This window comes from Clupea harengus, chromosome 9 (assembly GCF_900700415.2).
Source record: "Clupea harengus chromosome 9, Ch_v2.0.2, whole genome shotgun sequence".
In the NCBI taxonomy this organism is placed as follows: domain Eukaryota; kingdom Metazoa; phylum Chordata; class Actinopteri; order Clupeiformes; family Clupeidae; genus Clupea; species Clupea harengus.
The window spans coordinates 6,587,321-6,609,993 of NC_045160.1; the positions used below are offsets into that span (position 1 = coordinate 6,587,321).

Sequence of the window (22,673 nt, forward strand, 5' to 3'; positions counted from 1 at the left end):
GCTGCAGTGTGTGTGTTCAATTTAGTGCTAAAAAAGAAACGTTTAAACACCTCTAAACCTACTGGAGCCATATTTAATAGGAACAATTCAAATGAAATAGGTTGTTCAGAGTTTCTCCACATTGTATTCATTGTGTCAGCGCATTTGAGTACTTGTGAGAGTCTATTTTTATTAAAAAAGCTGACATACTTACTGTCTGCTTTATTAAAAAAAAATCAAGATATAAAAAAGCCAGTCTCATGCTCGTCTAGTTCTTGAATGTACAAGAACGTTTCGCCTTTAGCAAGAACTCTTTGAGACTGCTCTTGTGTAACGCACTGGAACCGCTTCCTCTGTCCCCCTAGTGGTGAAGAGCCTGAATGAGCGCTACAAGAGCTGCATCTCCCTGTGCCGCCGCCTCACAGACAAACTCAACCACTTCTTCTCGGACAAGCAGCGCTTCGTGGACGAGATCAACAGCGTCACGGCCGAGAAACTCATCTACAACCACGCTGTAGAAATGGTAAGAGTCCGTCATGGCAACATACCTGCGATGTTATCCTCCATGTGTGTGTTTCTGTGTGTGTCTAAACTGTCTCCTCTCCCCTCCACACCTTCTCTCTCTCTCCTCTCTGTCAGGTGCAAGCGGCAGCCCTGGATGAAATGTTTCAGCAGACAGAGGACATTGCCTACCGTTACAATAAAGCAGCCATGCTGTTAGAGGGGCTCTCCAAGGTCCTGCAGGACCCTGCAGACATTGAGAACGTCGCAAAGTGTGAGTTTCATAACCCGCATCAAACACATTTATTCCTGTTTGAATCTCAGGCTCACACTATGCACACTAACACTAGTTACTAACACTAGTTACACTAGAAACATAAAGAACAGCATTGGAAAAACCATCAGAAGACACATCAAAAAGTTTCAACTTCTTTCTCATTCCACTCATGTCATGTTCCGCCTCCTTGTGTGTGTCACACCCCCCCCCCGTGCAGATAAGGCCAGTGTGGATCGGCGGATCTCAGCTCTGTGTTACTGCACAGTCACACTGTACGAATAGGAGCGCTACAGCCACACCCAGAGAGATGGACGCTCTCTCTCTCCCTCTCTCCTCTCCTCTCCTCTCCTCTCCCTGGACCGGGACCATTCTCTGATGCACTCACAGCAGCCAGAGGACAAGCCCACATTCTCATTTGTAGCAGTGCAAGCACTTTTCTTTATTTTATTTTATTTTGTTTTGTTTTGTTTTGTTTTGATTTTAGACTTTCTTTTTAGCGTTTTAGCGTTTTTCCCCATAAAATGTCACAGGTGCAAGAAGTAGTTTTTTTTTTTTTTCAGTGGCACAACGGACAGATTTGCTTGTGCAAGAGCACAGGTTCACTACCAAAGATGAAGACGACAGCAACAATGGTGACTTTTTAGAAAGAGAGAGAGAGAGAGAGAGAGAGAGAGAGACAGAGGACTGGCACATGAGTGAAAGAAGCTGTCTCCTTCACTTTCAGCAACTTTCATCATCTACTAAAGAACTGGTCGAAGAAGGAAAAAGATCACAACTTTTAGCTTTTTATTTTCTCTCTCTTTTTATTACCGCAAACTTCAATGGACAAAAATATGAGGGAAACGCAACACAGACTGAAATCAATGATCAAGACTCAAGTTTTTAATGCAAATCACCTTGTTATACATATTGTTTTTACTATGTACTTTATTCTGTTGCCATTATTTATTGGTGTTTGTAAAGGTTTGCTGTTGGTAAATGTTGTTACACCGGGCCAGATTGCTTTGTTTTCCTGCAAGACAGAAAACAGTGTGCTTATCTGACCTTTTAAAATCACATAGCTGTCAGACTGGCCTACACAACACAACTTCATACACACACACACACACACACACACACACACACACACACACACACACACACACACATACGTTCACATGCACATTCTCAAACCGACATGCGCTGAAATTGAAATTCATACACACCAAATGCACTAAAGCTCACTTGGACAGGCAAACGACATCATCACAGCAGCAACCCTGAGGAGCAAAGGAACCTGTAGATTTGTAATTAGTCTTCTTCATTGTTTTTACACAGAAGCACTTTATCAATGATAAATGATATATAATATACATATGTAATCAATTAAACATGGAGGATACTTTCCCTGTAATACTGGGAATGTGAAGGCTGCGAGCTGATTGGCTGGAGGAGTAAGGAGAGAGATGTGATTGGGTGGATTCCTCCTGCTGCTCCCTCCTGCCTTCTCCAGTATCTCTCAGCTCTCCCTCTCATTACCTTCGGACCTGCATGAGCGCTGTCACACAGAGCAGGTGTACACTTCCTCTCAACCCACACATTTACACGTCATCCATATCACTGGTGTTGTACAGGATTAAAACAATACCTTGGAGCTTAGTGAAGATCAGATGTTTTGTTGAGAACAAAACAAAAAAAAACTTTCTCATAGGGGCTCAGTCCCACCATGACTTGGACAAACAAAGGGTCAGACAAAAAGCGTGGTCAAAATACTTGAGTAGTTACTTAAAAGAAAACTGAAACATGCTTTAAAAAAAATTAAATAAAAAAAAACAATGTCCGTATTAATACTGTAGCTAATTTTTTCAGACAATTTTGATGTTTGCAACCTGTGTACATATTTGTATGTTGTGCATGTGGTTTGTTTTTCCTCTTTTTATTATAATTTTTTTCTCGAGTGAGTGCGTGAGCACATCGTGAGAATGGAATCGGCGAACAGAGACTTTGGTTGCCGTGCCTCACATAAACAGCACAATGTTTTTATTTCACTTTTGTTGTTGTTGTTGTTTGTTTTGTATGGAGATTTGATATCTACCCTTTTACTGCCACGGGTTTTCCTCAAACTCAGAGGCCTACATGAAAGGGAGATACCTCTGGCTCAACAGCATGGCAGCTTTAAACATCTCCTCCTGTACTGCGACTCTTTGCCTGAGGTGCAGGATGAGATGATCTTTAAGAAATTCTCAAACAGTCAGTATCATATGAAACTGGGCACGACTACCCAGCATGCACCTGGAGTCCGCCATGGATGCTGGTCCGCTGTGCTCACTGTTGTATTAGTATAATGGCACCTCTGAGGTGTGTGAAAGGCCAGTGACGTGACGTCTTGAGTACATTGAGTGCTTTAGAAGGTAGTGCCCTCTCTCTGTACATGTGTGAATAAGCCCTGATGTCCATTTGCAGACTGGCTGTGGTGGGCCACGGGCCCTGAAGTGGTCTACTGTATGTTCAATAGACATATCAGAGCTCCTGTGATGTGACTTTTCTCCTGTCCGACCCTTCTGAGCGCCAGTGCTCTACAAAAAAGCCTTTACAACCACACAGAGAAAGTATGTCTTGCTCTGTGCTTTTTCTTATGTAATTTTACCAAATCCTTGCATATCTCTGTAGTCTTAGGCCACACTCCTACCTTGTATGTGTCTGAGGGGACTGGTGTACAGAGGATGTAGTATAATAAACTGTTGGTACTGAGCACATGGTGTACCTGTAGAGTTTGTAGAATGTATTAACCCTGTCATTATAGCGCCTTCCCTGCTCCAATTGAATGCATAGATTCCCATGGTCATGGTAAGATACTAAGGAGACCATCCGATGCAACTGAATTTCTAAGCTCCTGTTTTCAATTTTAAAAAATGTTGATGTTTTAATCGATAATGTGTGTTTCACCAGGGGCATCTCTCTTTGTTCTGTATGGAACTTTAGAAATGCAGCCTTTGTTTATTAAAAAGGAAATTTGGATCAACTCTGATGTGAAGTGTGTTTATTTTCAGTCTAGAATCTAAAAAATTGTCTCAAATGCAGTGATGACATATAAGCTGCAGCACTTATATTAAGGTGATCAAAGTACTTTCTTGTTTTCTCAAAGTTCATGTGACCAAATTAATTATTGATAGATCATCATCATAGTTTCCATTAGGCTACATCAAGCAGTCCCTCATCTTGCAAGGGTTTGTTGTGATTGTTGCAATGTGAATTCTAACATTAGCCCTGGCTAACTGTAGTTAGACTTCTACACCTTCATGCTACAAACACGAACTGAACTGTCTAAAACATGTTTTATGTCAATCAGTGATCTTAGGTCATCTAGTAGCATACTGTATAAAGGCCTACTTTCACTATAAAAAGTAAAGATTTAAGTGGATTCGAAATGATGTTACAACCTTTTGTTGCAAGCATAAACGTTGGCTTCTCATTTTTGTTGACTAATCTAATATTATTCAGATAGGCTTATTTGTTCTGCAATTATTATTTTTTGCACATATAAGGTAAAAATTGGACTGAAAGATGAAAATGTGAATTGTTTCGGCCTATGGTTAAAGCTTCAGAGCCCCCTCTTCACTTTGGTATTTACATGAAGGTCAGCCCCAGGTTTTGTGGATTTCATAAAGAGTCTTTCTTACATAAAAGCCCTTAAGGTTATCAAAACTAAACGTCTAGTGAAACTTTCTAACATAATTGAAGAATGATTTACAAACCAAGCCATAGTCATCTTGATATCCCCTGTAGTTCTTTATATGCACCTCCTCTTTTTTTTGTTTAGGGAAGATGTTAGATCCATGCTGTTTGAATATACAAGTCGTTAAATAAAAAATGGAAAAAATCAATCAATCAATAAAAAAAGCTTTGGCTAGTTCTTCAAAATCAACCTGAAAGCAGAGATGCGCATGCGCACTGTGACCACAGTAGCAAACTAAGGAAGTTTGTACGTTTACTTCCGGTTGAACATCCGGGAATCCGTCAGTTACGTAAATACCGCTTTTGTCCTACCATTCGTCGTAGTCTCCAGTCATACAGATAGGGCTTCGGCACACAAGAAACGTATCTTGCCTTTGGGAATAACAAGAGTGTACGCGCAACGTGCGTAGACCGACGACAATCAGTGCGCCATTCGACAAAGCGACCATTGCAGGAAATCGTGGAAAACAGTCTTATGAGCAACTGAACAGAAATTTAGGGGATATTAATGTATATGGGAACTGTATAATCAGTTATTTCGACTCTGAAAGTTACTTTGGAGTTGAAGGTAAGGTTTACTTTCATTTTGCACGTGGTATAAACAAATACGGTTTGGTTTTGCAATGTAGCTCGCGCTAGCTTTGCTAACCTGCTGGCTTTTCCTGAATAGTTCATTTGAATCCAGCATGGCTAGCTATCTAGATAAGTTCATGTGGTAAACCTATTTTAAGTGTTACAAAAGGCACCCAACAATGAGCCGTAGAGACCCACATGTTGGCGACCCAATTTGCCATTCAATGATAACCCCAACGGCAATGTTGTATTTTCGCAGGTAGTTAGCTAGTCACCGAGTGGCAACTAACGTTAAGTGGATAGCTAGAGTCTTGAAAACGTAAGGTAGAATGAACAAGTGGCACATCAACGTTTTCCAACTACGTAATAAATATCACATTGGCTTCGTGAAATTAAAGGGCTTAAGTTGTGGTGTTTTTCTAATGTTCGCTAGTTAATAACTGAATCAGTTAAAATTGTATCGTTAAGTCGGTAGGTAGCTGATTAGGTAACTGGCTTGCTAGGTAACTAGCTAGCTTGCCAAATCAGTTGTACCGTTGCATCAACAACGAAAACATTCACTAGTGTGGGAGGTCGGTTGATGGGAATGTGTTTTATGTTTTAAGATGTGAGCATGTACACTTTGTCCATCAGAAGCGACTTATGTAGCGCAGCCGTTTGTATTAAGTTATATTTTAATTATGTATTTTAGGATAAGCGGCAATGGCAGCTGCTTTCCCCTTCAGAGGTGTACCAGGTGGAATGCCTCCTGGCATCCCCCCTCCAGCCCAGGTACCAGACTATATGTCCGAGGAAAAACTGCAAGAGAAAGGTGAGTGTAATGGAAATATGCACATTGATTGCACTTTGCACGTTTTTTCCGAGTGCTGACTCTAGTATTTGTTTCTGAACTATAAACAGCACGAAAATGGCAGCAGCTGCAGGCAAAGCGCTACTCCGAGAAGCGCAAATTTGGGTTTGTGGATGCGCAGAAGGAAGATATGCCTCCAGAGCACGTACGAAAAATCATAAGGGATCATGGTGACATGACCAATAGGAAGTTTCGTCATGACAAGAGAGTTTATCTTGGGTGAGCAATGTGAATGTGTTGTTCTGACTTGAATGTTGACACATTTTAGTGTAATAAGGCTTTTCGTTTGGAATTACATTATACAATTTAGGAAACATCTTTATTCTCTGTGTTGTGTGTAGGGCACTGAAGTACATGCCCCACGCAGTGCTGAAACTGCTTGAGAACATGCCAATGCCATGGGAACAGATCAGGGATGTTCCTGTGCTCTATCACATCACTGGAGCCATCTCCTTCGTCAATGAGATCCCCTGGGTCATTGAGCCAGTCTACATAGCACAGTGGGGGTGAGTGTGGTGAAATGATCTTCCATTACCGTGTGTTCTATTGTATCTTTATCTCTGAACATAAGGATTTGCTCGCTTTGGCGATGGTTTATGTGAAAGCATTTTTCTCTGTGCGTTTCTGTAGTACTATGTGGATTATGATGCGTCGTGAGAAGAGAGACAGACGGCACTTCAAGCGCATGCGCTTCCCACCCTTCGATGATGAGGAGCCTCCGTTGGATTACGCAGACAACATCCTGGATGTTGAGCCTCTGGAGGCCATTCAGATGGAGCTGGACACAGAGGAGGATGGCCCCTGTGTGGAGTGGTTCTACGAGCACCAGCCCCTCAAAGACAACACCAAGTGAGTCGATGTGACACACTGAAAAGTCTTTCTGATCCATCTACTACTATCTACTTTCTTTTAAGAATTTAGAAGTTCCACAGGTTATCTCCCCTCTTCCTTCTCACCTGAATATGAGGCACTCCTCATTTGAGAGGCGACCTGATGGTTTTGTTCCTTTTTAACCTAACAAGATGTATTAGAATGTTGGCTTGCTCACATTAGTTAAACTGGAAACTGGCCTTTGTGCAGACATGCACCGAGCAGGTCAAATAAAAAATAAACATCCAATGAGCGAGATGCATTGAGAATTTGTATTTGTGCGTACAGATTTATGCATGTGAATGATTGGTTAAAAAGGAAAACAAACAATCTTTTGCGATGCAAACTGATCTGGGTTGTTTGCAGTGCCAGCCATTCTGTTTCCTTCATACTTGTCAGGGCATAATGAACAGAATTTTTTTCATTTTACATTGTACTGATAATTATTAATACTAATAAAATTTAATTGAGCAAATGAACACTGTCTTATTGCCTGTTTGTTTGTTTGTTTATTTGCCATTCGTTCACTTTTCCCACAGATTTGTGAATGGAACCACATACAGGCGGTGGCAGTTCACTCTGCCGATGATGTCCACCCTGTATCGTCTGGCCAATCAGTTGTTGACTGACTTGGTGGATAGAAACTACTTCTACCTGTTTGATCTGAAGGCATTCTTCACATCCAAAGCCCTGAACATGGCTATCCCTGGGGGTCCCAAGTTTGAGCCCCTGGTCCGAGACATCAATCTCCAGTGAGTATGAAGACCACCTTCGGCCAGGTGCATGTGTTTTATGTCTTGGCATCAGTGTGCCTCATGAATTCTCCTGAACTTTTATACAGGGATGAGGACTGGAACGAGTTCAACGACATTAACAAGATCATCATTCGGCAGCCCATCAGGACAGAGTACAAGATTGCGTTCCCCTTCTTGTACAACAACCTGCCCCACCATGTGCATCTCACCTGGTTAGTAAAGGCCCCTTTTAGGCTTATTTCATTGTTCAATTGGAAGTGGTCAGGATGATTTTAATTTAGCTGTTTTAATCTGTCTGTAGGTACCACACTCCAAATGTGGTGTTCATTAAGACAGAGGACCCTGATCTGCCAGCTTTCTACTTTGACCCACTCATCAACCCCATCTCTCACAGACACTCAGTCAAGGTAAGAAACTTTATTAACTCCCCAGTGGGTGTCATCTTTGGGTTTTGGTCATGAGCCAAAAGGATGTTGATGATAATTGGTACAATTTGGTATCAACAGAGCCAGGAACCCCTGCCTGAGGACGACGAGGAGTTTGAGCTGCCTGAGTTTGTGGATCCCTTCCTCAAAGACACCCCACTCTACACCGACAACACTGCTAATGGGATCGCTCTTCTCTGGGCCCCTCGTCCCTTCAACCTGCGCTCTGGCAGAACTCGCCGTGCCATCGACATTCCACTCATCAAGAACTGGTGGGTATAATGAAAGATGGAGGATCAGTTCTTGACTAACAACTTCCGGTCTAAAGTCTTACCTGAGTTACTCCTACACCAACAATAAACGAGGGACTTGTGTCTTCTCCCTCCAGGTACCGGGAGCACTGCCCCGCAGGCCAGCCAGTGAAGGTTCGAGTCTCGTACCAGAAACTCCTGAAGTACTACGTGCTCAATGCTCTCAAACACAGGCCACCCAAGGCGCAGAAGAAGAGGTAAACAAAGGGGGGAAATGAAAGGCCAGCTCTGCCACTTATAATTGTTTTATTGTTAAGTGTAAATTGCAACCAATTATTTTGTGTTTGAGTCATTTCCTTTGTGATTCTCCCCTTGCAGGTATCTTTTCCGCTCCTTCAAGGCCACCAAGTTCTTCCAGTCCACTAAGCTGGACTGGGTGGAGGTCGGGCTGCAGGTGTGCAGGCAGGGCTACAACATGCTGAACCTGCTCATTCACAGAAAGAACCTCAACTACCTGCATCTGGATTACAACTTCAACCTCAAGCCCGTCAAGACCCTGACCACAAAGGTGAGTTGTCCACAATGAGACGAGTCGACGTGAGCTCAGGTTTTTCGTGTGACTGTCAGGTGTCCTCATACATGCTCGTCTTTCACCGCCACAGGAACGTAAGAAGTCCAGATTCGGAAACGCGTTCCACTTGTGCAGAGAGGTGCTTCGCCTCAGCAAGCTGGTGGTGGACAGCCACGTGCAGTACAGGCTGGGCAACGTTGACGCTTTCCAGGTAAGGTTCTCTCGGAGATCGTATTTGTTTTAAATTAGGAGTTGTGTCGCCGAGTTCGTTTGTAAGCCAGCAGCCAAAGGCTAGACACTTATAGCCATTTTTCAAAATGTATTTCAAACATAGTTTCTCACTGTTTTAAGCATGGTCATGGTTCTCGTTGCACGTACTCATTGTCGTGTCTTATCTGCAGCTGTCTGACGGCCTGCAGTATATCTTCGCCCATGTGGGCCAGCTGACGGGCATGTACCGCTACAAGTACAAGCTGATGAGACAGATCCGCATGTGCAAGGACCTGAAGCATCTCATCTACTACCGCTTCAACACCGTGAGTACAGGCCTCAGGGTTATGACCTGCACAGATGTTGAGGCGTACTGACCTGTTCAAATAGGGAAGAGTCTGGTAAACCCTGTGTGAAGTGTCGTGATGTGTTTGCTTGTAGGGACCGGTGGGCAAAGGCCCTGGCTGTGGATTCTGGGCTCCTGGGTGGCGTGTCTGGTTGTTCTTCATGAGGGGTATAACGCCACTGCTGGAGAGATGGCTTGGAAACCTGCTGGCCAGGCAGTTTGAGGGTAACCATCACATGTTTACTTCAATAAGTGGAGATATTTATCATTGGTATTACTGTATCTTAAGTGTAGGAGTGGAGATACGACCGGTTGACTGACGTTTTGATGTGTCTTCTAGGCCGACACTCCAAGGGAGTTGCGAAGACTGTCACCAAGCAGCGTGTGGAGTCCCACTTTGACCTGGAGCTCCGTGCTGCCGTGATGCACGACATTCTAGACATGATGCCCGAGGGGATCAAGCAGAACAAGGCCAGAACCATCCTGCAGCACCTCAGCGAGTCCTGGAGATGCTGGAAAGCCAACATTCCATGGAAGGTTAGGCTTGTTGGAATATCCAGTGTTTCACCCGTGGCAAATAAATCAATTGTTTTAGGAAGTCTTTTGGAATTTTCTCACAGAATATGAAGATTGTTATCTTGGTCTCATGCTAAAGTTGCCCCTGATTTTTATGTATTTATTTATTTATTTATTTATTTGTATTCCTCCCCCACCCCCAGGTCCCAGGCCTTCCCACTCCAATTGAGAATATGATTCTCCGCTACGTGAAAGCCAAAGCTGATTGGTGGACTAACACGGCTCACTACAACCGTGAGCGAATCAGGCGAGGCGCCACTGTGGACAAGACTGTCTGCAAGAAGAACCTGGGCCGCCTCACCCGACTCTACTTGAAGGCTGAGCAGGAGAGGCAGCACAACTACCTGAAGGTTAGTTTCTATTCAGCCAATGCAGACAGAGGGATTTCGTCAACAAAGGATTGTTGTCAGCTTTGGGGAGTATGGGGGGGGGGGAGATGAGTTTGTGGTTGGGCTCTTGGATGGTTCAATGAAGGAAGTTGGTGGTGGTTTTGTGTGTTGTGCATCTGGCCATCAGTAGTGCTCATTTGTATAGAACAGGGCACACTTGATTAAACGGGGTATTGGCAGTGTCTGGAGTTGGGAGAAATGGGGCAGGAAGCACAGGGCTTCTGTGGCAGTAGCTGTTCATTGCGAAAACAAACAAAAAAACCTGGGGTGACCCTGGTCTTCTTAGAAAAAAGATAGTTGTCTTTTTTTTAATTTATTTAGTATGCTAGATTAAAAGGATACATTGGAGGCCCTGAATCAAGGCCAGTAGCTTGTTGTAGCTACTGGCTTCAAACTGTGGCCCAAAGCAAACTCTTCCAATGGTCTGTTGGCTTTCCCATTTAATCCAAAAAATCTATTCATTTGGAAGTAACAATTTCTTTGCAACTTTCTACTTTCTTTCCATTTATGTTGGAAGGCCTGGGAAGTGTTTTTGTTGTTGTGTTATGATTTTTGTTTTAAGTGGGTCATGTAAGTTAACTCTGAATCACGGATCACACCCAGATATTTTTTTTTTTTTTTTTTTTTTTACAACGGGCAATTTGATAGGCTAGCAGAGCTTGAAATTCCTCTTTATGTGTGCTTATTCACAACAGTCGGACCTCTGTTTTGCCTTCATTTAGTTTCAGGAAATTGTTGTTCACCCATTTAGCTTCATTATAAACACATTTTTCAAGCTGACTTCAAGCTGAAATCTTTTGTTGGTAAACTTGGTAACCTATTAAACTATTTTAAGTTGGCGAACTATTAAAAAAAAAAAATACATTGTATGAAAATGTCCTAGATGTGTTATCATGTGTTGTTACTGGCATGGCTGACATGGGGTGGTGTTTTCAGGATGGTCCATACATCACTGCAGAGGAGGCCGTGGCCATCTACACCACCACTGTCCACTGGCTCGAGAGCCGCCGCTTCTCCCCCATCCCCTTCCCTCCCCTCTCCTACAAACACGACACCAAGCTGCTCATCCTGGCCCTGGAAAGGCTCAAGGAAGCCTACAGGTATGATGCACACTTCCTCCTTGGGCGTATGTCCTTTGATTTCCCCCTCTTTCTCTCTGTACAGATATATGTGGGTGTTGTATTTTGGTGGTCTGGTTAATGCTTTATTTGTGTGTGTGCAGTGTGAAGTCCAGGCTGAACCAGTCTCAGCGTGAGGAGCTGGGTCTGATCGAGCAGGCCTACGATAACCCTCACGAGGCGCTGTCCAGGATCAAGCGTCACCTCCTCACACAGAGAGCCTTCAAAGAGGTAAATAAAGATGCCCACACTAAAGCACTCATGAAACCATTCGAGACGTCACTGTCAAGGTGGTTGAGGGATTTGTAGTGTGAATTACACCACCTTGTTTTGAGCTGTAGCTGTCTGTGTTTCATGGTTGTAGGTGGGCATTGAGTTCATGGACTTGTACAGCCACCTGGTGCCCGTGTATGACGTGGAGCCCCTGGAGAAGATCACTGATGCCTACCTGGATCAGTACCTCTGGTACGAGGCGGACAAGCGCAGACTCTTTCCTCCCTGGATCAAGCCTGCAGACACAGAGCCCCCCCCACTGCTGGTCTACAAGTGGTGCCAAGGTAGGTTTTGAGGATTTTAGTGGCACTTGTTCAGAGTAAGATTGCTATTGGTGGCTATTACAAAAGGACCTGGTTGTATGCCGTGTTAAAATTTTAATGGAGGTTTTGCCTGATATTTTCCCCTTTAGGAATCAACAACCTGCAGGATGTGTGGGAGACTGCTGAGGGAGAGTGCAACGTCATGCTGGAGTCCCGCTACGAGAAGATGTACGAGAAGATCGACTTGACGCTGCTCAACAGGCTGCTGCGTCTCATCGTCGACCACAACATCGCTGATTACATGACGGCCAAGAACAACGTGGTCATCAACTACAAGGTTTGTTGTTCAGACTTAACTTTGTGCATATTCTCTTATAATGTTAAGAGGCCAGTTGAGTTTGAATCCTCTTTGAATTTTTACTTTGAACAAAAAAACTAAAGAGTACAAAACTTCTCTATGGAAGAGTTCAAAAGAAACTTGTTTCGTGTGCTAAAATCTCTTCTCCGGTGTGAATTTGTTAGCCATAAGACCAGTGACTGATTGTGCATCATATTTGTTGACCCCCCCCCCCCCCCCCCCCTTAGGACATGAACCACACCAACTCGTATGGCATCATCCGTGGCCTGCAGTTCGCCTCTTTCATCGTCCAGTACTATGGGCTGGTGATGGACCTGCTGGTGCTGGGTCTGCACCGGGCCAGCGAGATGGCCGGACCCCCGCAGATGCCCAACGACTTCCTCAGCTTCCAGGACACAGCCACCGAGGCAGCCCACCCCATCCGCCTCTATTGCAGATACATCGACCGCATCCACATCTTCTTCAGGTTAGGACTCAACAGTGCTCATCTACTTCCTCTCTGAACCCAGTGCCCGGTAGTCCTTCAAATCTAACGAAGCTACTTTTTTCTCCCGCTTTCTCCTTTTCTCCCTCTCGTTCTTGTCTTCAAATGACAGGTTCTCTGCCGATGATGCCAGAGATTTGATTCAGAGGTACCTCACCGAGCACCCCGACCCCAACAATGAGAACATCGTGGGCTACAACAACAAGAAGTGCTGGCCCAGAGATGCCAGGATGAGGCTGATGAAGCACGACGTCAACCTGTAAGTATCACCACAAAGACTTCTCTGGAATCTCCCATGTCAGTCAGTACATCATGTCATGAGTTTCCTATGATTATGTGCGTTTGTGTTACTGATGGTACTTAACAAACACACATTTCTTTCCAGGGGTCGCGCTGTCTTCTGGGACATCAAGAACCGTCTGCCCCGCTCCGTGACCACCGTGCAGTGGGAGAACAGCTTCGTGTCGGTCTACAGCAAAGACAACCCCAATCTGCTCTTCAACATGTGTGGCTTCGAGTGCCGCATCCTGCCCAAGTGCCGCACCAGCTACGAGGAGTTCACCCACAAAGATGGAGTCTGGAACCTGCAGAATGAGGCAAGACAACTATCACAAATAAATTGAGCTGCATTGTCATGAATAAGTTTGCAATGACTATGGGATTGAATTGGTTGTTCACCATGTGCCATTATTCACTCTGTCTGTACTATTGTCATTGTTTATCTAGGTGACCAAAGAAAGGACGGCCCAGTGCTTCCTGCGTGTGGATGATGAGTCCATGCAGAGGTTCCACAACAGAGTCCGTCAGATACTCATGGCCTCCGGATCCACCACATTCACTAAGGTGAGATGGGAGAAAAAATGACACAAATAAATGTGAAATTCAGGTGTTTTAAATGCTTATAAACATCCATGCCTGGGTTTGGAAATATTCCACCACCAAAATATAAGCCTTTTCATCTTAATCATTTTCTGTATTGCATCTGTTTCCTCCTCTCAGATCGTGAATAAGTGGAACACGGCTCTGATCGGTCTCATGACCTACTTCCGTGAGGCTGTGGTCAACACCCAGGAGCTGCTGGACCTGCTGGTCAAGTGCGAGAACAAGATCCAGACCCGTATCAAGATCGGGCTGAACTCCAAAATGCCCAGCCGTTTCCCTCCTGTGGTGTTCTACACCCCCAAAGAGCTGGGAGGCCTGGGCATGCTGTCAATGGGCCACGTGCTCATTCCCCAGTCTGACCTCAGGTACAGACAAGGCTTACATTCAGAGTTCATTTAATATGTACCCGTTATTGAATGTAGGTTCTGTTTAATTTAATTTATTTGTCTTTTTTTAGTTGTCTTTCTCCTACTCAAACTTGCCACACAAAACGTACTCACCACACTAAAAGTGACTTACTTATAAGTAATTGTTGAAGAGAATTGTTAAGAGAAAAAAAAAGCAATAGCAATTCCTTTCAGCCATACTGTGTGTTAAATGTGTGGAAGAGCTCCTGTGAGGGGTGTTGGGACTGACCTGCCTGTGCCCCCTGGTGCTCTCTGCAGGTGGTCCAAACAGACGGACGTGGGCATCACTCACTTCCGCTCTGGCATGAGCCATGAGGAGGACCAGCTGATCCCCAATCTGTACCGCTACATCCAGCCGTGGGAGAGCGAGTTCATCGACTCCCAGAGGGTGTGGGCTGAGTACGCCCTCAAGCGACAAGAGGCCATTGCCCAAAACAGGTACTGCGTAAACAACACTGCACTGGCTGTGGTCAAGACACACAGCAGATTCATGGCAGGATGTGTCAGTGTTTCGTCCATGTATGTACTTGCTGGGAGTTTGCATAAACTATTGGATTTTTCTCCCTCTGGTTTGTTGCATCCACAGTACCTTGCTCTCATCTTTGCAAAGGATAGGCCCTTTCTTTTCTTTCCTTGACAACTTTACTGGAATTACCTGAATTGTGGAATTAAATAGCTTATTTGTTCCACAGGCGCTTGACCCTGGAGGATTTGGAGGACTCATGGGATCGAGGCATCCCACGAATCAACACCCTCTTCCAGAAAGACAGACACACCCTCGCCTATGACAAGGGATGGAGAGTCAGGACCGACTTCAAGCAGTATCAGGTAAAGGCCGTTACCAATGTCATATCTGCATTAAATGAGCATGGCAACTTAACAAGGGAGTCTGTATGAAGGCAGAACGTTTCTACAACTTATGTGTCATCAGATGAAAGTTAGTGTTCATTACTTGGACTTAAACCCTCTGACATGTTTGTGCAGGTCCTGAAGCAGAACCCCTTCTGGTGGACCCACCAGAGACACGACGGCAAGCTGTGGAACCTGAATAACTACCGCACAGACATGATCCAGGCCCTAGGTGGCGTGGAAGGCATCCTGGAGCACACGCTCTTCAAGGGAACCTACTTCCCCACCTGGGAGGGTCTCTTCTGGTGAGTGCAAGCGGAGGGTTGCAAGGACATGTGAAATTTGTTTTTCTCAGAAGTTATATGTCAAGGCTGCAGGGTTGGTGACATGTTTCACATTGCCTCAAATTGTAGCAGAGTTGTAGCTGTCATTGCTGAGGAAAAGTGTGTGTAATTGGTTTGTCAGTGCTATGTGAACTCACAAACATTTTGACCTCCCTGTGCTGCTTAATAACTTTTATAACATTTTTTTTATTTTTTTTTTATTATTATTATTCCTAGGTCAGATTAAAATGTCTTGCCCCCACTTGGGTTTTTTGGTAATGAGGCCTTAATAAAGATTGTATTTGTGTAGATTTTGAGGTTTACAGTTTTACACATTCCTAATAATGTCTTCTGTATCTTACAGGGAAAAGGCCAGTGGATTTGAAGAATCCATGAAATGGAAGAAGCTGACCAACGCCCAGAGGTCTGGTCTGAACCAAATCCCCAATCGACGTTTCACCCTCTGGTGGTCCCCTACCATCAACAGAGCCAATGTAGGTCATGCCATCTGTGTTGCATACAGTTAAAACCATACAATCTCTTGTAGTGTCTTGAAGGCTTACTTCTCTCCCTTGTACGTAGCTTGGGATAAAAGCATCTGCTAAATGCTGCTAAATACAATCTTTATTAAGGCCTCATTACCAAAAAGCCCAAGTGGGGGCAAGACATTTTAATCTGAGCTAGGAATAATAATAATTAAAAAAAAAAACTTTATAAAAGTGGGGCGACAGTGGTACAGTAGGTAGAGAAGTCGTTTAGTAATCAGAAGGTTGCTAGTTGCTGTCGACGCGTCCTTGAGCAAGACACTGAACCCCTAATTGCTCCTGATGTGCAGTGTGCCATCAATGTAAATGTATATACCGTATTTTCCGGACTATAAGCCGCTACTTTTTTCTCACGCTTTGAACCTCGCGGCTTAAACAACGATGCGGCTAATTTATGGATTATGATACCTGTGACTGTATACGGTGGCTTTGTGTTTACGGTGACTTTGTGGAGCTAGGATGCTAGCATGGATGCAGCCGCATGGATGCTTAGCTCCACGCGATTTCTCAGTATCTCTCAATAACTTAACTAATGTCAAAATAACCTCAGTCTACCAGCGTAGACAGAACACAACTCAAAACACTTTAGAAAATAAAATAAAAGTTTACAACAATACAAATCCAGTCTTCAAGTTCTTTAGCTCACTGGTTTCAAACTAGCGTCTGTCTTCAATCTAACGTTCTAGCTTCTGATTGACTCTTGCGACTGTGCGCTCTTAAAGCAACAGTGCACTTATCTAACTGGCAAAACTAACTATTGTATTAGTTTTGATATTCATTTTAGCCTGTGTAAAGTTAATTTGTTTCAATGTTGCGGTAGGCACCTGCGGCTTATAGACATGTGCGGCTTATTTATGTTAAAAATAATTATTTTTAAAAAATTCAGTGCGTGAGGCTTATATTCAGGTGCGCTCAATAGTCCGGAAATTACGGTACATTGTAAGTCTCACATATGTAAGTCGCTTTGGATAAAAGCGTCTGCTAAATGACTAAATGTAAATTTAAATGACTAAATGTAAAGGCTTATGCTTCTTGTTTTCCCCCTTTAGGTGTATGTCGGTTTCCAGGTGCAGTTGGATCTGACTGGAATCTTCATGCACGGCAAGATCCCAACCCTCAAGATCTCCCTCATTCAGATCTTCAGAGCTCACTTGTGGCAGAAGATTCACGAGAGCATTGTCATGGATCTCTGTCAGGTAAAGGAAAAACAAACCCAGATGTAAAACAAAGAAAAAAAACTGTAAATTCAATACAAGCTCTGCACTGCTGAACGGTTTGAGCTTTAGAGCCTGTTGATCTCATGAGTGTTTGTTTTCTGTTGTGCCTTTCAGGTGTTTGATCAGGAGCTGGATGCCCTGGAGATTGAGACTGTCCAGAAGGAGACCATCCATCCCAGGAAGTCCTACAAGATGAACTCGTCCTGCGCCGACATTCTGCTCTTCGCCTCCTACAAGTGGAACGTTTCCCGACCCTCTCTGCTGGCAGACTCAAAGTAGGTCGTCACAGTGTGAAACTGAGACCTCATAGCACAGCTTCAGTGTAGTTTGTGATGGATTTAAACTGATGGTTTCCTCGTACTCCCTCTCCTACAGGGATGTCATGGACAGCACCACCACTCAGAAGTACTGGATCGACATCCAGCTCCGCTGGGGAGACTACGACTCTCATGACATCGAGAGATACGCCAGGGCCAAGTTCCTGGACTACACCACGGACAACATGAGTATCTACCCATCCCCCACTGGGGTGCTGATTGCCATCGATCTGGCCTACAATCTGCACAGGTCAGTGTTTTGTAACAGTTCAAGGGGTCTTACACATGCATATACATAGAGAGTGAACATCGACATCAAATGGAGAAACGGTTGGTTCCTAAACCTTGTTGATGAAGTGAATATTAACATATCAACAAGTAAATTATTACATTGTTACATCCTCTTTCTCTGCTCAAACTTTATTATTGATTAGTCTGTATTGATCCTTGTCATCTGCAGTGCCTATGGAAACTGGTTCCCAGGAGCCAAGCCACTGATCCAGCAGGCCATGGCGAAGATCATGAAGGCCAACCCCGCCCTGTATGTGCTGAGGGAGCGCATCCGCAAGGGTCTGCAGCTCTACTCCTCCGAGCCCACTGAGCCCTACCTGTCCTCACAGAACTACGGAGAGCTCTTCTCCAACCAGATCATTTGGTTTGTGGACGACACCAATGTGTACCGAGTCACCATCCACAAGGTGAGTAAGACATATGCTGCTCTCCCAATCAGTAACCATCCTGTGATACATGTGATGTCTTCATACTTCTATTGTTAATCAACTTTAAACTTGTTGATTGGTTATAACACTCAATTAATGGTAGTATTTCACCCACTCTCTCTCACTAGACGTTTGAAGGTAACTTGACCACAAAGCCCATCAATGGAGCCATTTTCATCTTCAACCCGAGAACCGGACAGCTCTTCCTGAAGATCATCCACACGTCTGTGTGGGCAGGACAGAAACGTCTGGGACAGGTACCTGTGATTTCTCTCCTTTTTCAAATCGATTGTTTCCTTTTCTGGTTTGTGTTCAGAAGGTCCATCATACCAACAAGACACAACAAACCCAATTCTTGATTTGTGTTGTGTACCTGTAGTTGGCCAAGTGGAAGACTGCTGAGGAAGTGGCTGCCTTGATCCGCTCACTCCCCGTGGAGGAGCAGCCCAAACAGATCATCGTCACCCGCAAGGGCATGCTTGACCCTCTTGAGGTGAGTTAGGGTTGGGGTTAGGAAGGGCATGCTTGACCCTCTGGAGGTGAGTTAGGTTTGGGGTTAGGAAGGGCATGCTTGACCCGCTTGAGGTGAGATTTGTTAATAAACCCGGGGATTGAGTTTTACATTCCTGATGTTAAGTTAGGTACTTTGACTGTATCACATAGAGGTTATGAGAAAAGATGCCCACAAGTTAGTTGGCTGATTATACAGCCACAACTAGTACTTTGCTGTTGAAGCGCAATCGTTTGAAATCCACAACTTAATCCCAAACCTCATGCAAGTCTGCCAAAGCGGTCTCTCTCATTTTGTCTTAGAATGTCATTATTTGGTTTTGTGTTTCAGGTGCACTTGTTGGACTTCCCCAACATCGTGATCAAGGGCTCCGAGCTCCAGCTTCCCTTCCAGGCCTGTCTGAAGGTGGAGAAGTTCGGAGACTTGATTCTGAAGGCCACAGAGCCACAGATGGTCCTGTTCAACCTCTACGACGACTGGCTGAAGACCATCTCCTCCTACACGGTACTTCCACCACTTTAGACACTTGACTGGATGGCACAGTCTCAGTCAGTTGTCGTAAGGCTTGTAAGTGCTCACCTTCTTTTCCCCAGTTAATAAGCGTGTCATTTGTTTCTTGTGCAGGCATTCTCACGTCTCATTCTGATCCTGAGGGCCCTCCATGTGAACAACGACCGTGCCAAAGTCATCCTGAAGCCAGACAAGACCACCATCACCGAGCCTCACCATATCTGGCCCACTCTGACAGACGAGGAGTGGATCAAGGTTGAGGTGCAACTCAAAGACCTCATCCTTGCCGATTACGGAAAAAAGAACAAGTGAGTCTCGGAAACGTTGTAGTCATGAATGTGTATATATTTTTGTACCGTCTTTGAATGTGTGTAGTCAGCTGTAGTTATTGTTATGCAACTATTTGTTGCTCTTTAGTATGGTTTTGTGTTTTGGCCCTCTCCCTGATGGTGTATATTTGCTGCCTATTAAGATGAACTGAAGCATGTGTTTGATAGTATCTGCTGTGTCTGTCTTCCAGTGTGAACGTGGCATCTCTGACTCAGTCTGAGATCAGGGACATCATCCTGGGTATGGAGATCTCTGCTCCGTCTCAGCAGAGGCAGCAGATCGCTGAGATTGAGAAGCAGACGAAGGAGCAGTCCCAGCTGACCGCCACCCAGACGCGCACCGTCAACAAGCACGGAGACGAGATCATCACCTCCACCACCAGCAACTACGAGACCCAGACCTTCTCCTCCAAGACCGAATGGAGAGTCAGGTGAGGTTTCAGTAGGAATCAGTTCGAATCAGTAACCTGTGTTTTCACCTGTTTTTTGTTTTTGTTTTTTTCTGCAGTTTGGTTTACTAAATGAGTTACATTTTTCTCGTCATATTTAGGGCCATTTCTGCTGCCAACTTGCACTTGCGAACCAACCACATCTACGTGTCATCGGATGACATAAAAGAGACTGGCTACACTTACATTCTGCCCAAGAATGTTCTCAAGAAGTTTATCTGCATCTCTGACCTTCGGGCCCAGGTTAGTAAAACAAACCGCCATCTTGGCCTCGTAGACCGCGGTGCAGTGCTCTCAGTGTACACGCTTATACATACAACACTGAAGACAGTTTAGTGTGGAGTGTATGAGGTGAACTTGCTGACCTGTGCCTATCTTCCCCACAGATTGCTGGTTACCTGTACGGTGTGAGCCCTCCAGACAACCCCCAGGTGAAGGAGATCCGCTGCATTGTGATGGTGCCCCAGTGGGGAACGCATCAGACTGTGCACCTGCCCAACCAGCTGCCCGGGCACGAGTACCTCAAGGTAAAAATCACGTCCATGTGCCGGCAGACTGGTAGTTTATAGGGCTTATAGATCACTTGATGTTTGTTTAGGTGAGTTTAGAATAGGGCCCTGTAATGTACGGCAGAAATGAAGTAATCAGATGAAAAGATTAGTTTGGCTCCAAAGGGCACTCATAAGGAATACAGGACTTGGCTAACCCCACTATATGGCAGAATTCAGTTGACTACAGTATCACTTGCCATATTATAACCCCAAGAGACTATTATAAGTAACTGGAAAAATAGTCCTTTCTGAGAAGGCTGACCACTGTACTCATTATGTGTAGGCGAAGTCTCCATCTGCCTGGGTGTGTTTGCTATGACCTCAACTGTCTGTGTCTGACGTACGCCACCCTCTTTCTCTCTCTGTGTGTGTGTGTGTGTGTGTGTGTGTGTGTGTGTGTGTGTGTGTGTGTGTGTGTGTGTGTGTGTGTGTGTGTGTGTGTGTGTGTGTGTGTGTAGGAGATGGAGCCTCTTGGCTGGATCCACACGCAGCCCAACGAGTCGCCCCAACTGTCCCCACAGGATGTCACCACCCACGCCAAGGTCATGGCTGACAACCCGTCCTGGGACGGAGAGAAGACCATCATTATCACTTGCAGGTATATTCAGTTCAGAGAAACCGCGTTCTTTTGAAGGAGTTGTTCACAATAGAAGCTAGGAATCTTAGACACTTTTTAACAAAGCAAAATAAGACCCAGGTTGAAAAATCCCTTAAACACTTTTGAAATTCGTTACCCCAAAGATTATACATTGCATAATTGGATAAGTAGAATATGTCCAACTTTTCTGCATTGTCATCTAGGATATTTGGAAAAGTTTTTGAGTTAAGAAATGATTTAAGTAATAAATAGTCAGTTTAGTCATTGGATTCCATCTTTTCTTTGCCTTAGCTTCACCCCTGGCTCCTGTACCCTGACTGCCTACAAGCTGACTCCCAGTGGATATGAGTGGGGCAGGCAGAACACAGACAAGGGCAACAACCCCAAGGGCTACCTGCCCTCTCACTACGAGAGGGTCCAGATGCTCCTGTCCGATCGGTTCCTTGGCTTCTTCATGGTGCCTGGACAGGTGTCCTGGAACTACAACTTCATGGGTGAGTTCATGTCTCCTCACAAGGCCTTACGGAGGTGGATATATCACTGGCCCGTGCGCCTATGATTGAGACTGTCCTGGGAATCATCTGTAGATATCTGATCAAATGTGGGCACCCGATCACTAATGTGGTCGTGTGTACAATTAATGGTGTATTGCTTGATTGCAGCTGACGAGTGGAAGTGGGCAAGCACATATTTGCGTTGCATATCCACTTGCATTGCGGGATAGCCAAGTTGTGATTTTATCCTCCTCTTACAATGAAAATTAGATATAGCTCTTGGTGTAGGTGTCTGTGCTTTGTTTCATCTCTACTCCTTTCCCCCTCATCAGGTGTGCGTCACGATCCCAACATGAAGTATGACCTGCAGCTCGCCAACCCCAAGGAGTTCTACCACGAGGTCCACAGACCCTCGCACTTCCTCAACTTCGCCTCCCTGCAGGAGGGCGAGATCTACAACGCCGACCGGGAGGACATGTACCAATAGGGCCGAGGCCATACGCTCCAGGCACCGACTGTTGATATTCAACAACAAGGATCTAAGAGGCTTAGACTTACGGCAACCCCAGTCACTCACCAAGGCTTTTTGTTGTTTGTGTGAGCAGTTAGGTCAAAGCTTCGGGAACCTGTTTTCGAGTCTCTCAGTTGATCTTCTTACCTTTTTTAACTTGCATCTATTCACCAGCTCACATACGGTGGCTTGATTCGACTCGCATGGTCATGATTTTTGTCCATATGATTTGGCGCGCACCACCGAAATTGTGTTTTTTTGTGTGACCCTCAGCTGTAGTTGATGTTTGTATGTGTTTAGCTAATGGGCGAGATGCCTAGTATCTCTGTGGGAAAGGAATCAATGCTCTTTTATTCAGTGACCTTTTTCCTGATTAAACATGGAAACTACTCTTTTGTTTTTTTTAAGCCAACTGTAATTTGTCTATACCCTGTAGCTATGTTGTGCATCCATTGTGGTCACTGTAGTTTGGGTTAAAAAATAAAGATCTACACTTTTATAAATACATTGGTTGTTGCACTTGTTTTCCTCGATCTTTATAATGGTTATTCTCTCAGTCAGTAAAGAAAATATTGAATTGAATGTGGGAAACCTATACAAATGTTTCGTATTTTTCACATTTAGAAACGAATTGCTCTTGTATTTGCTGAACGTCGTGCTGGTGCAGTGAGAAATAGA

At 44.6% G+C, this 22,673-nt stretch overlaps 2 protein-coding genes and 1 non-coding gene across 4 annotated transcripts in view; all 3 read left to right on the plus strand.

Moving 5' to 3' along the window:
- The window catches only part of ulk2 (unc-51 like autophagy activating kinase 2), a 31,115-nt gene extending 27,357 nt beyond the window's left edge, over positions 1-3,758 (plus strand). For both annotated transcript variants that reach the window (XM_012825226.3, XM_012825227.3), the window contains 3 exons: positions 345-502; positions 619-754; positions 975-3,758. In XM_012825226.3, the coding sequence (XP_012680680.2) occupies positions 345-502; positions 619-754; positions 975-1,039 (359 nt within the window). In that variant the 3' untranslated portion in view covers positions 1,040-3,758. The remainder of the gene's footprint in view (positions 1-344; positions 503-618; positions 755-974) is intronic.
- A 1,075-nt stretch (positions 3,759-4,833) lies between these two features.
- prpf8 (pre-mRNA processing factor 8) lies at positions 4,834-22,502 on the plus strand. The gene is made up of 43 exons (XM_012825225.3): positions 4,834-5,039; positions 5,736-5,855; positions 5,945-6,113; positions 6,236-6,400; positions 6,525-6,743; positions 7,304-7,516; positions 7,606-7,731; positions 7,821-7,926; positions 8,026-8,216; positions 8,333-8,452; positions 8,574-8,763; positions 8,858-8,977; positions 9,168-9,302; positions 9,418-9,547; positions 9,663-9,859; positions 10,042-10,248; positions 11,224-11,387; positions 11,510-11,636; positions 11,770-11,962; positions 12,091-12,278; positions 12,527-12,765; positions 12,896-13,042; positions 13,169-13,379; positions 13,510-13,626; positions 13,783-14,030; positions 14,331-14,510; positions 14,765-14,900; positions 15,057-15,226; positions 15,609-15,738; positions 16,839-16,985; positions 17,121-17,281; positions 17,382-17,573; positions 17,784-18,021; positions 18,171-18,299; positions 18,422-18,535; positions 18,884-19,057; positions 19,178-19,371; positions 19,584-19,823; positions 19,943-20,084; positions 20,228-20,368; positions 20,851-20,990; positions 21,282-21,484; positions 21,817-22,502. Exons 2-43 carry the CDS (start codon positions 5,747-5,749, stop codon positions 21,969-21,971), a joined length of 7,017 nt encoding a protein of 2,338 aa, XP_012680679.1. The 5' UTR covers positions 4,834-5,039; positions 5,736-5,746; the 3' UTR covers positions 21,972-22,502.
- Positions 10,634-10,764, plus strand: LOC116221964. Its single transcript, XR_004164385.1, has one exon. It is a non-coding gene; the product is annotated as a small nucleolar RNA SNORA2/SNORA34 family (small nucleolar RNA).
- Positions 22,503-22,673: the final 171 nt, after the last annotated feature.